Source organism: Abramis brama (assembly GCF_963993115.1).
Source record: "Abramis brama genome assembly, chromosome: 7".
In the NCBI taxonomy this organism is placed as follows: domain Eukaryota; kingdom Metazoa; phylum Chordata; class Actinopteri; order Cypriniformes; family Leuciscidae; genus Abramis; species Abramis brama.
The window spans coordinates 9,641,019-9,655,454 of NC_139969.1; the positions used below are offsets into that span (position 1 = coordinate 9,641,019).

The window sequence follows — 14,436 nt, forward strand, 5'->3', positions numbered from 1 at the left end:
TGTCTTTTTTGCGCAGAGTGGCGTTTGTAGATGGACAGTCTCTAAACAGGAGCGACTTTGACTCTCAAGTGCTAAAAAAAGGCTGCAGTAAAGAGACGAGTAGGACGTCCAGAGAGACACAATGACCTGAGATATGTTTAGACCGCATGACCACAGCGCACTCCAGTTTTCAAAAACTCTCTCAGACAGGACGGGTAGCATTGAACAAGGGATGGAGCTATAGAAACACTTCAGTTCTGTATGGAACTAGCTAGACATCAATTTTGGATATTATATGTGGACCGGAGCAATCGTTGAGCTTTGATGCTCAAATATTTTCAGCCATGAAGTACAGCCAAAGAACTGAAAGATATGATATTGGTTTTGTGACTGAAGAGTCAAACAACTATGAAACATAAATAAGCAAAATGAACAGTATGGTAAAACAAAACAAAAAGTATACATAGAAACCTTGCTGGGTGTGGCCCCTCCTCCAGCCCCCGTCCCGCTCTGTTTCTGCGGCGACATGGCTATCATGTGACCGCCCTTCACAGTCACATACTGTTGTTGCTGCTGGGATGTTGCCGTGGAGATCACCTGTTGCTGTGGTGACGGCTGGGTGGGCACCTCTCCTGGTTCTTGCTTGATTATAACCTTAAGACAAACAGACAGTCAGACATTTTATTACTCCGTGAGTGTCGAGATGTGCACACTGAAAAACCATCAGTTTGATTCACGGTTCAATTTGAACCAAGATATTTTCAGAGATATTGGATGTGAGATCAAATCCAAAGTTAATTTAGAGAATCTCACATTCCCTTAGGTAAGATAAACACACTTCTCTGAGGGAGAGACTGAACATTGAGATGAACTCTGTGAACTTGAGCGAGATTCACCTCTCCTGCCAGTAGCACACAGAAAAACACACACTTACACAAGCTCTATCACACAAAACACACATCATCACTGTCATATTGCTCTTATATACAAAAGAAACAACGCTCACACTTAAACACTCTAAATATGAATTTAAATCAAAATTCTGTTCCTTTAGGAAACTACAGTGCAAAAAAAAAAAAAAAAAGTTTGCACACTTATTCATTCTTTGTAATTATTACTATTTTTATCACTTAAGACTAAGTCCTAAGACGATGAAATAACACAAATGGAAGTATGGGAATTATATAGTGATCAAAATGTTAAGTAAATCAAACCTCTCTTATATTTTATCTTTTTAGTCACCCTCTGACTAGATTCCAGCTATGTACACAGATCATTCTCTTAACAAATTCATGAAGGGCATTCTGGGATGCTTTTTAAACACTATTAAAGGAATTCACATGTATCATGGACATATGATAGTTTTGTTCCTTCACTTTTGTCATTTAAAGAAGAAAAAGAGTGAAAAAGAGTGAGTGATGGGAATACTCCAGTCTTCTGCATAGCTTGTGCAAAAGCAGCAGCATCACGCCACAGATAGATGTCCCATTTTAAACCCCCCCCCACACACACACACAGCTGCAGCAGACCGCTTACTGCACCGCCTGGCAGTACCTATTAATAACTACTGGTGTTAATTTAGCCTGCAGTGTCCAGAAAACACTGAAACAGCCTCAGAGAATAACCCACATAGAGAGAGAGAAAGATCATTACCTAATTTCAGTGTGTTTCTCATCAGTTCAACAGAAGGACAGACAACCTATTAAAGCTTTGTCGGTATGATTCAGTCAAACACTATATTTTCAGTTTATAAATAACAGAGGAGCCCATATTAATATAGCTCTAAAGCACAATGACAGACAAATGATTTCCTATTTAGGAGTGCCTTCCTCTTACAAGCTCCATTACAGCTCTCTCTCTGAACACAAATGGATTGATTCATCCTGCCAATCTGCCTGAAGGGGAACTGATTGTGCCACATTGTTTTCAAATGCCTACATCTGTATTTTTCAATTATAGTTGATTTCAATCACAATACCCATATCATTTATTCTGATATTCTATTTTCATCCACCCACCCTTCACTTCAGTTGCCGTGTAGAAGCAAGAGAGAGATGCTCACCACTATGCATGGTAATAAATCAAGCCACTTCCAGATAATGAAATAAAAGACTGCTAAAGGGAAGCAAAATACACTCAGAGTAGGTAAATTCTTGTTTAGGAGTCCTAACCACACGGCTGGACTTCAGCAGTAAGACCCTGAACTGAAATCAAAGCAGGGTTGCATTGAATACATCCATACACTATGAGAGAAACACATATACTTTCAGTCTCACCTTGACGCCAGAGGACAGGAAGCTGCTGGTGTGAACTTTAGGAGCAGGTGATCGAGCACCATGGGCTGTGCTGCTCTGCTTGGCTGATGGACTGCCTAGGATAAACACATGGATACAGCAGATATAACAAATAGATATGACACTTCATCTGATAAACAACCCATGCCTAATGGAAGTCTGTGTTGAAGTCACAGAAGTAACGGAAGTAACAATCTTTTCTTCTGAGTAAAATGGATTTTAGGGCAGGCACTTGCTCAATTCATTGGTTGTTGAGGCAAAAGCTTAAAGTCGACATGTCGTTTTTTCTTCACTATTGTGATGTATATCCGAATGAAACAGCTTTATTAGAAAAAAATTAGGGCAGGACTTGATTTTGTCCATCGGAATTGATTAGATTGTTGTGGTTTGCTATTGTTGAGATGTCATGCGAGTGACAGGTTGTCCCACCCTCGCGCCAGTTAACATGTCATCAGAGAAGAGAAGAGAAGAGATGTTGCTGTACGAGGGAGGGGAAGTTATTTCGATTAAAGAAAGGTGTAGGAATTTTTTTGCAGATGAAATGACTGTCTGGAGAAGTCCGACGTGCGTCACCAGAGCAAAATCAATCGGAAAATCATGTTATGACATTTTGATTAAAAAGGCACTTTTTTTTTTATTATTAAACATTTCATAGATGAATCACTCACCTTTAGATCAATAAAATGCATTAAGCAAATAGGTACATTTCTATTTAATTTTAATGTGAAAGCCTTTTCAAACCAAATAATTTGTTCAGCACAACAAGATTGGTCAAAACACATGAAAAAAGCATCTCTATGGATCTCTTCCTGCAGACTGGAATAATTTACCTTTAAATGTATGATCTTTGACTTCATTTTATATGTTTAAAAATGGTTTGTTTCGTTGTTTTGAAACTTGTTGTAATTGCTTTAGATGATATATCTATGATTATATTTATTAATGCTAGGTTAAAAAAAAGAAGTAATTTTTGTAGTGGTGTGTTTGTTGTTTTGAATTAGGTGACTGTTGTTTTTGTTTTGTTTATTCTTATGTTATTTAACTTTAGTGTATTAGGACCCCCTTGAAAACGAGATGATGCATCTCAAGGGGCTTATCCTAAAGAATAAAATGTGTTACAAGCTCAAAAATTTGCCCTACAACAAAGCGTCTTTTATATGTGAATATATCATGTGTTAGTGTCACAGTGCTTTTTGCTCTTTAAAACTTTTTCTCAGAGGTTGACGAAAACTTTGGCACATACAGGTTTTTTGTCTGAATCTTTGTCCACAATGAAATTGTGAGTTACTCTGCAGCTCAATGTTCTGTGCTCAATTTCTCCAGTATATCTGTGTGAACTGAAAAAACAAAGCTGTTAATTTACTCCAAATCTCATAATGCACCATCCATCTCCCAGCATGCTGCTGATTCTCCAGATTCACAGCCTGATTTTCACAAGCTCTGTTCTCCAGTAACAAAAAGACACACAGCTCAAGACATGCATGCAGTGAATTTGTGAAGCTGCTCTGACACTCTTGACAAAATTTAAGTCAAATTCTTTTCCATTCAATTAGGAAAAGCAGCATAAATGATAACAGTTGTCGTACTGTTATTTCATTTTTATCACGTGATTTTCATTTTTAAACAAACAACTGAATGAACCAGGACAGTAAAACAGCTTTACTCATCTTCATGTAACAGATACATTTTCCTAGTAGTGATTTCTAATCTCTTGGCAATCCCTTAATAATTCATAAAAGCATGTAGCAGAATATTTTATATGTTGATGTTAGCTTTAACTCAAAGCAGCTGTTTCTTAGATGTTCAGAATTCATTTTCATGCCGTTGTATGAATTCTGCAGAGACCATATCAGAACACAGTCATAAGAGATTGGCTGCGTTTTGAAACCTAGTAAGCTTCATACAAAACAGCATTATTTGCAATCAAAGATGCACTCAAATGTTATATCCAAGTGTCTACTGTACCTGAGAAAAATGACAACTATGATTTCTTCAGTCATGGGGTGGTAAATAGTATTGAGTTTTGATTAGTATTTCTAAGTTTGTTCTTGATTTGCCCATCTCTAATGGGCACTATGTTGCTTTAGAGAACCACAGCACAGAGCTCTGACCACCCACACAAACATTATCCCTAAGAGCATGTAGGTGTATTTGTGTGGAGGTTTGTGTGTGTGTGTGTTACACACATTACACACACAGTAATGTTACATCAACTCCATACTCCACACACTCCTAAACTCTCAGTGATGTGGTCGCTATGGCAACTTGGTCTTATGATGGCCTGCAAACCCACAGCATTAGTCATGGGAAAGAGTGAAGCACAGAAAGTGTGTGTGAGAGAGAGTGCAGGAAGGATAATGAAAAAGAACTGAAGGGGGAACTTGTACTTTGTGATTTGTCTTCATTTTTCACACCTGACACTCACTAAGTGGCCTCCTCATGTGCGATGCGGCAAATTTCAAGTAAAAAATTATTTCACTGTCCTTGCTACAACCAGAACATTGCTGCAAAGCAACAAAAATAACAGCCAAGCATAACTTCTGTGATGTTGAACATAAGGGAATAAAACCAACATGGAAGAGATGCGATGTATGTACCTGTAGCTGCAGATGACGATGTAGCCATATTAATGACTTGTCCTGGTTTGTCCACTATAATATAGGGGTTATTTATGACTGAGGGGCTGGACTTCATGTGAACTGGTGTGGATGACGATGTCCGGGGAAGTGGAGAGTGACTAGGGGTGGAGATAGGAGAGCCTGGAACACAAAAATTCTGTTTCTGTAATTAGATTTACAGTGTGTAGATTTACAGAATTTCTCACTGTGTTTCAGAGTTACACAGACTGCAAATCCATAATGCATTACAGAACAGTTTGAGTCTTCGGAAAACTACTTTTAAACACGGAATGACAAAATATTTACATACATATTTACAGTGGGATTAGTATGAGGGATTATTACCTGAGGTAATTTTTCCAGACCTTTTTACTGAAGGTAAAAGTTGCCGTAATCGTTACTGACATTGTCTGTAATGATTACTGAGACGGCACATTCGGATGGGACTAAAATCTGGTAAGAAGCTCTGGTAATTATTACTTTACCCCACCTCTCCATGTTAAACTAGTCCCGTCCGAATAGGGCTTTAGATCTGCTGTCACACATTGACAGCAAATCTATAATGCATTAGAGAGGAGTTCTACAACTTTCTGACAGCCTCCTTTTCTCTAGAAAATCTAGCATTCTCTAGCAGAAAAAAGCCAGAGCAACATGAAAGACTTTATATAGAGGATTTTACTGCTTGCACTTCAACTCTGCTCTTCTCCACCTCCTTTGTGCTCCTGTGAGACTCACCAGACACAATCTTGCAGCTCATCGTGATCGGCTGGAATGATTTCCCGGGTGATTCGGCGGGACTGGGCACTTGCCCTTGTGGAATGATCTTACAGCTGGCCGTGATTGGCTGAAAGGCAGAGTTTCCGTGGGAACCAAGGGTGATTTTCTCAGACCTATTTGACTGCGAAGTTCGTTCAGAACACGAAGAACGCATCGACTCAGTCTTGACAGTGACACCTGGAACTGAGTGGGAAACGAGAAAATAGAGGGACTTTTAAGATTCTAATCAACAGATTTAATCAAGAAGTAATTTACACACATATAACTTCAAGAAGTATCATTTAGAAACAGCTTAAGCTGTTCCCACAAACACAACATGCATTTTCACACAAGTGACTTGGGCAAGGACTGTATAATGAAGGTTGAAGGCTGAAGGCTTGGAAAAATACGTGTTTGACACAGCAATAAAGTGCAAACATCCTACTAATCCTCTTAATTATGTGGAATCCTGTGAGTTGGACAAGCATTTGTGTATGCTTTGTCTACCTCTTTCTAAGCTGGGTTGATCATCATGAGGGTGCTGAGAGGGAGAGGAGTGTCGCCGAGAGCCCAGGGCAGCTGTGGAGGAGGAGGAGCCAGATCCGCCCACAAACGGCAGATGAGAGGAAGATGATGATGAAGAAGATGAGGGGGCAAAAGGGAAGAAGTCATCGCCCAGTGAGTTTCTGTGGAGCTCAACGTCCACCACCTTTAGGAAATAAGACAGAGAAACTGAAAAAATGGCATTTTAAAGATAAATCGGATATATTTGACACTTGCAATAAACATTGTCATTGCAAAATCATTATAGAACTATAAAACCCCTGCACTCTTACTGTGTCCAGATTGAAAAGTAATTTTATGCTCTCTGAGTTCTGTAGCTAAAAAAAACCTACATCTTTCATCAATTCATTTTTTCCTTAGAGTGAAAAAAATGTACCTTCTACACACCTTTTAGTACACATACTATGGAAAATCATTTACACAGTTTAGCATTTAATTACATTGTGGCATAATTTCTTCCTTTGTTACAAGTGACAACAACAACAAATCTTGGACACATTCACCCATATTGTTAATTTACCTGTCTGACACTTGCGTTCCCACACTTACCAGAACTCCAGTTTTGTGCTTTCCATCATCTTGGAGACTATGACATTTTCATTACTATATTCACAATTGAGACCTTGACTCTTCTTAGCCCATTTAGATAAGTGTGCTCCTTATTTAAGTTGATAATTATCTGTGATAATTTGCAGGCACTTATACACAATGTTCTCACTCTGAGTGCCTTACAGTCCCTTCAGTCCATTTTTTAAACAATACAAATTTAATGTAGTTTTTTATTTATTTAGTAGTGTCATGATGAAACTATTTAACATAACAGATATTTACAAATATTCCACATGACAATAACTGAATTTATACATCCTGTTAAAAACTTTATATACTGGTTCTTAATATTGTGTGATGCTTCCTTGAGCATTAATGTATTTTTGTAGCCTTTTGTGATAGTTGTGCTATTGCAGGGTAGTACGGAATAAAAAGAAAACTCAATTTTAAGCTCTCTCTCATTTTAAAATAATAATAAAAAACATAATTATGTATATCTATAAGCACAGCTGTAGTTTCTGGTAGATATAAAGATACTCTGTGTGTCTTACCGTTTCAGCTCCCAAAGTCTGTAAACCTGTGTATGTTCGGTCAAGCTGAGGGAGAACAAATATAAATAAAAAAAGATAAATAACAGAGACATTAAAGACCATTCAACAGTCTTTGCTGTCAAGAATCTAAGAGGATGGTGGGTTAAGGAAAGTACTTTAATCCACAAACTTTCTTTTTGTCTTAACATCTCAATTCATCTCCTTCTATTTTACCTTTGTATTTTTGACCTATAACAAGAGGGATTGTTGTGACAAGAGATAAAGGAGAAAGGAAATATCAACAGACAGAATGCTTTTTAAAATCGACCATTTCACCCTTTAGACTCAGAGAATCCAGCATAAAGTGATGGATTCATACAGGAATATTCTATTATGTGCAATTTGCACACACAAACTCAAAAAATGGAATTTCAAAGACATAGAGGGGGATGTCCTGACCGTTTGAATGTCCCACGTAAAAACGTACAAAGAAAGATAAAGAGAGAGAAAAGAAAAGATGAAAAGGGCAACAAAAGGGTTCAAAGAGAGCGTGTATGCAAGCGGTCAGTAAGCGTCTGACCTTTAAGTGGTGGATGATGTCGATACGCTTGTTCCGTTGATCTTTAAAGTGAATCTGCACACGGACAGGAAACTCTCCCCACCCTCGACGCGTCAAGTGGAACGGTGGCTCACTAAACACACACACAGTTTAAAAAGAGTCTTTCTCTCTTTTTAAGAGGAGAGAAATAAAAGCACCACAGAGATGCATATAGTCTCCTCCACTAGAGGGCACTGCCTGTTCTGTGTTGATATTGCTTGAAGCAAAAAAAAAAAAAAAAACGAGCAAAATGAATCATTGCTAACAGGGAATATTTCTTTTTTTTAAAGAAATTAATACTTTTGTTCAGCAATGATACATTGATCAAAAGTGACTTATACATGTAATTTATAATGTTACAAAAAAAATCTATTTAACAAAAATGTTGTTCTTTTAAACTTTCTATTCACCGAAGAATCCGGAAAAAAAAAAATCAGTTTCCTCAAAAATATTAGAAACAAAACAGAAACAATAAATTAGAGAGGCAAGTTAACACACACCTGACTTCCACAAGATCATTGGGCTTGTAGCTAGGGTGCAGGAAGAACCAGACCTTCTTCACGAAATGATCGATACTAGGCTCTTTACGAGAACCTCGAACATACACCATCCATTTATGTGTGGACTGATCGTTCTCCTCACGTTTATCAGGAGCAATATACCTGAGAAAGAAAACAACAGTAATATAAAAATCAATTTATAGTAGCATACACACAAGCTTTCAGGATTTTAGTTCACAACCATGAATTAGAGAGAAAAAAACAGTATGAACCTCTCAGTAACTGTCTTTAAACATATTTTAAATATTTTGACATTCTTAACACTTTTCTTCAAGCTTCAGTAGGCAGCATTTTTGCTATATATTCATTCAGTAGCAGGAAGGATAAAAAAGTCAGTTTTCAGCTCAGCATGCATTGTGCATTTTCAGCTACCTGCCTCAGTAATGTGATTTGTGCACTTCGTTTTAAGTTTCTCAGAAAAGAAAGCATCTGCTAAACACATAAATGTAGAATGTGTTTAGATAGATAAACAGCTTGAGATGTTGAGTTTTTTCAGCACACTGGCCCTGAAGTAAACAGTCTCATAAAGATCTTTAGTAGCTCTGCAGGCAGGAAAAAAAATGAGCTTGTATCGTTGCTCATATGCAGACACACACACTTGCGTCTCTCTCACATGCTCTGAATGAATTTTATGAGGTAAAGAAGACAAGGACTGTGTGATAATGCAGAAAAAATGAGGTTAGATCGCTGCCTAGGGAAAGCTAAAGCTTTGCTTTTTGCCACATAGAGGTTTATTGGGTTTCGGAAAAATAATACTGAGATTTTCCAGAGAAAGTTACGCATTTAAAAATGAATACAAGCTCATAGAAATAACCATTGTTTCTCATAAAAGCATTTATCCAAATAATCAATGGCTAGCATTCATTCAGGACCTTTTCTTTTTTGACAGAGAAACAAGAAAAGGATGGTTTAAAAAAAATTTATTAAAATGAAAATTCTGTTATCATTTACTTACCCACGTCATTCCAAATATGGATGACATTCTTCTTAATTTATCAATCACTCTTTTCCATGAGATTTCAATGAATGGAGACTAGCTCCTCACTACAGATGTGCTATATATTCAAAGTCTTCTGAAGCCATACAAGGCATTTTTTACTTAAACCTTTGACATCAGGCGTATTTTGCCTTGATATGATCATGACACTTCAGATATTTCTCCTTTTGTATTCCACAGAAGAAAGAAAGACAGTTTTAAAATGATATGAAAATAGAATGAATATGGAATGTTCCTTTTTGGGTGAACTATCCCTTTAAGGTTGCACTGACTGCAGAACCGAGAAAAAAGCGTCCTACTCAAGGGCACACCAGAATTGTTCAGAGAAACAGCACAAACATCAGTGAACATCCCAGAGGTGCTAAATCAAAACTCTCTAATGCACAAGAGCAATAACAAAGATTTAGGCCATTAGCCCTCTAGTTGTTGGGATAAAGCTGATCTACACTAGAAATGATCAAATGTTTTTTAATTCATACAGGGTTCACACTACTAGTGTAAAAGACATCAAGCTAATCTAGTAAAATTGAAATTGGTAATATGAAGCACTCTGATCTATCCGCTAAATAAGGCCAAAAAGACAAATAAAGGCTACATACTTGGATACGTTGCCCACAACAATGGTTTTCTTCATGTAGAGTCGAGAAGCCTCCTCTCCTGTAGTATGGTAAGTCACATGCTGCTCTAAGGATAATGGCACACCAAATGTGTCCTACACATGTGCACGTAATACAAAATTGTTACTGTCAAGTAATGGCTCAGACATGTATTAAAAAGTTTTGGTAACACTTTACTTAAAGCCTTTATGTAGAATACATTATAAAAGTTTTTTAATTCATACCATTACTGTAACATTGTGAAGAAATATAAATTATTAACGTTTGAAAATTTCGTTTTGTTTTCGAATGTCAGTTTATTAAATAACATATTTCATGATTTGGCACCACAGCCCCTGAGAATGTTTGTGAAATCGTGTGAAGAGGCAGGACTTAGAACAACGCGAGCCTCTTCCAGAGGAGACTGTTATGTCAACTTTAGGTCCTCTACCTTTGGACAGAATTTCTTCTCTGTGAAAGCTGCAGGGATGTGGAACTCGTTGCCTTTAACTGTGCGAGAGAGTAGCACCTTGCAACAGTTTAAATTTAACCTAAAGAAGTGGTTGAAAGACGGTCAGATTTGTGATCATTAGCAAAAACTGGTTAATTGGGGTATTGTTAAAAATGTAAGAAGGTAAATTTAAAAGGGAACTGTAAATAGTTGTAAAGGTATTGCAATTGCATGTTTGTTGAGATGATCCTTTTGTAGGTGTTTTATCTGTATTTTGTATTGTGAATGGACTCATCAGTGGGAATGCTCATTGTCCACTGTAATAACCTGCTGTCACTTTGCCTCTGCCCAGGGACTACAGACGAAAATTAGCTTGTAGCTATCTCTGGCCTGTGCAACACATTTGTTGTGTAATGTCCCTGTCAAATAAACAAATAAATAAATAAAATAAATAAATGAATGCATTAATTATGCCTTGTAATGCATCTTATAATGCATTGTACGCAGGGCTCCTAACTTACTAGCAACACTGTATAGCCCCTCACTGAAAGTTTTAGGAGCACAAAATGAAAATTTAGGGGCAATTCAGTTGTTCACATTAAAAGCTTTGAAGTGCTGGAAAAAGTTCTGTAAATAACTTGAAAGTCAGTGAATTTCACTCTCAAAAGGTTGAACAAACCCTGAAATTAATAATGTAAAAACATATGACTACTATTTCTGCCACAATACCATGGTTACAGTTAGCGTTACTACATTAAATCCATGGTGAATGTTGGTGATTTGTGGACTGGAAAGCGTGATTTCCATGTCAGCACTGTTTGATCTGATATGGCTTATAACAGAGAATTCTGCAATGAATTCAAATGCTTTTTCACTGGATCTCCCAGTGCTGTGTTGTAACGGTGTCGCATGATCAAAGATCGGCCCACGATCGGCACAGCTCAAACGAGTAGCACGATTTTGTTCACCGTTTGATGTTTCTCATATGCAACAGAAATGGCAGCTCTTATCAGTTGGGCAATGTGGTGGTCGCACCAGTGCGACCTCTAACAAAATTTTGTCACACCGGCAGGAAAAATGGTTGCAGTCTGGAGCCCTGGTATGGTCTCACGAATAATTGTAACCACAGTTATAATACTTATCTATTCATTGTTATACCTTTAGAAAGTATAATGCCTTAAAAACTTTGCCAAACTGTGCCAACTTCAGATGTAACAAGGAATCTGCAAATATTATAATGCGTTTTCACTTTGGCTATTTATTTATGAAAATATATAATGCATTATCTAACACACATTGTGAATATCTTTATAATGCATTATACTATTACATACATTATATATATATTATATATTATATACATTATATAAAGGCTTTGTTACCAAAGATTTTATATACTACATAAGGACAACAAAATGTGTTTGATTTGTAAATAAATATTTACATTGCATCATTTTATGTAGCAATCAAAAAATTTTATGTCGTGTTGCATTAAAATGCAAAGTGCTGTTTTTATACTACATTAAGCATTTTTTTTCTAACTGGATTCTTCATAAATGTTATCAAAGATTTTTTTATTAAAATATTAATTAATCATAGAGGTCTTCTATTACTTTTCTATCTATTTTTCACATTGGGCTTAAATAAACACCCCTGAACTATGGTAAAATCACTGTGACAAAACCTTTGAGGTTCTTCTAATAAAATGGTGTTTTGCAGCGTTATTACTACATTCTGAAAACCTATTAAAGCCTTATGTTCTGATAGTGTGTGGGCCACTAACCTTTCCTGTGTTTCTGCCGGGTCGTCGTTCACGTGGAGCCCCATCCTCTCTCCCGCTGTCTGTCTCTCTCTCCCCAGCTTCCCCATGCTGGCTGAGGGATTCGGTCTCAGACTGGACCTGTGATGGCGTCTCTGAATTCTGGTTCAGTGGAGACGAGGAGCGGGAGGGGGAATCCAGGAAGCGCTTTATGGCAGGGTGGTTGAGAACAGATGGGTCACTCTTAGTGGCCTGGAAGCAAATGAAATCAGTGATCAACTGTTTGGGCTTAAAGGAGCTTTCTACAAAGCAACAACAAAACTGGATGTTTATTCATGTAGAATGAGAAAAAAACAGACATTTTCTGTGTGCAAGAGTGTTTGCCCACTTTTTTGTGGCCTTAGTTCCAGCAGTATTTTTCACATTAATTTAAAACTCATAGGGATTTAAAAAAAAAGTTAGAGTTAGAAGCCATGAACCAAACCAGCTACGAGATGAATCACAAGATTAAAAACTTAAGCAAAAATGTATTTGAAAATCAGACAAAAAGATTTACTTAAAGGGATAGTTCACCCAAAAATGAAAATTCTGTCATCATTTACTCACCCTCAAGTTGTTCCAGTTTCTTTGTTCTGCTGAACACAAAGGAAGATATTTGGAAGAATATTTGTAACCAAACAGATCTCGGTCCCCATTGACTACCATAGTATATTTTTTTCCTACTATGGAAGTCAATGGGGACCGAGATCTGTTTGATTACAAACATTCTTCCAAATATCTCCCTTTGTGTTCAGCAGAAGAAAGAAACTCATACAGGTTTGGAACAACTTGAGGGTGAGTAAATGATGACAGAATTTTCATTTTTGGGTGAACTATCCCTTTAAGTGTCTCCTTGATGGCTTTAACAAGGGAAAGAACGACAATCCCTTGAAGCAATTCAAATTATATAATCAAATTTAAAATGATGGAGAAATATATAACTACCTGCTTGTTATTTCATGAAGTAAAGTCCAAGCCTCTACTCATTTGAATTGAGAATACTATCTAAGGAGACTTTTATGAGCACTGTTTATTCATATCACACATTAAAGTTAAGCTTTTAAAAACTCACAATGTACTGTACATTACAGGCTCTAAGCTCACAGTGTCCCGGACCAATATTTTAATGATTAATAAAATAATCACCACTGTCTGGCCATCTGAGATTTTTTTTTTCGGTAGTATTTGAGAACCCAGTATGTATATATCAGCACCATTTGTTGTTTGCTTTTGACATCTGATAGAGCATTTGGACCCGGAAATGGTGATGCGTGATGACTTAACAAGTGGATTCTAAGATGCTAATTATGTACATAGAAACAATATATTTGGTAGAGGTTTTTTTTTTTTTTTTGCAGAATCAGTTTTTCCAACAGGAATTCCACTGTTGAATGACTTTCGGCTGATTTAACAAAAGCATGCACCATCGAGTAAGAACTTCATTGCTCATAGTAGGTCTATCTTTAAATGTTTAAAAATGATTTTTCCCTATGGAGAAAATTAATGGGATTTTTACTTCTGTTTCATTCTATAGACAAAATGTATCTCTACACACTACCTCAGGGACTTTAGGCTGGCCAGCATTGGCATAGTAGTTTGCAACAATGCAAGCTCTGAGCTTGTCCATCATTCTCCTGGCCTCATTCAGCCTCTGAAAAAGAAAAAACAGATGAAAATAATAACATTATTAATGGCAACATCAAAGTAAATATTTTTTTCTGATCTATTTATATTGATTCATATATTTTATTACAATTTTACATTCATATTAAAATATTATATTTTTGTCCATACAAGCAAATCACCTCACTAAACCCTTATTTAAACCACAAACAAAATATATTTCATAACCTTGTGAAGAGACATCTCATCACTATTATCATCACTCATCACAGTCTTTTGACCAAAAGCAGCTGCTTTAACTAACGCATTTTACTAACAATCACTGCTAATGATGGGTGAACTTCAGTCCTTTCTTTGAAGCCTACAAAAGTTTATATTTAAATACTTACATACAAATAGGAAACAAAAATCTGGAATACATTACACAAATTTTTCCAAGATTTTTTTCCGGACTTGCAGTCTGGAAGATCCTACACTAGTTGCTAAATGTCAGCGCTTGCAATTGTATAATGCCTAGCGTTTT

At 36.8% G+C, this 14,436-nt stretch overlaps 2 protein-coding genes across 2 annotated transcripts in view; one reads left to right on the forward strand and one right to left on the reverse strand.

Moving 5' to 3' along the window:
• ncapd2 (non-SMC condensin I complex, subunit D2) overlaps positions 1-14,436 on the forward strand; it is a 116,339-nt gene that overhangs the window by 52,892 nt on the left and 49,011 nt on the right. The gene's annotated exons all lie outside the window — the stretch shown is intronic.
• yeats2 (YEATS domain containing 2) overlaps positions 1-14,436 on the reverse strand; it is a 34,575-nt gene that overhangs the window by 19,026 nt on the left and 1,113 nt on the right. The window contains exons 4-14 of the mRNA XM_084121037.1: positions 13,849-13,941; positions 12,276-12,503; positions 10,045-10,157; positions 8,389-8,550; positions 7,871-7,982; positions 7,312-7,356; positions 6,155-6,356; positions 5,627-5,851; positions 4,871-5,032; positions 2,256-2,350; positions 451-633 (exon numbers count right to left, since the gene is read on the reverse strand). Coding sequence (XP_083977163.1) covers positions 451-633; positions 2,256-2,350; positions 4,871-5,032; positions 5,627-5,851; positions 6,155-6,356; positions 7,312-7,356; positions 7,871-7,982; positions 8,389-8,550; positions 10,045-10,157; positions 12,276-12,503; positions 13,849-13,941 — 1,620 coding nt within the window. The remainder of the gene's footprint in view (positions 1-450; positions 634-2,255; positions 2,351-4,870; positions 5,033-5,626; positions 5,852-6,154; positions 6,357-7,311; positions 7,357-7,870; positions 7,983-8,388; positions 8,551-10,044; positions 10,158-12,275; positions 12,504-13,848; positions 13,942-14,436) is intronic.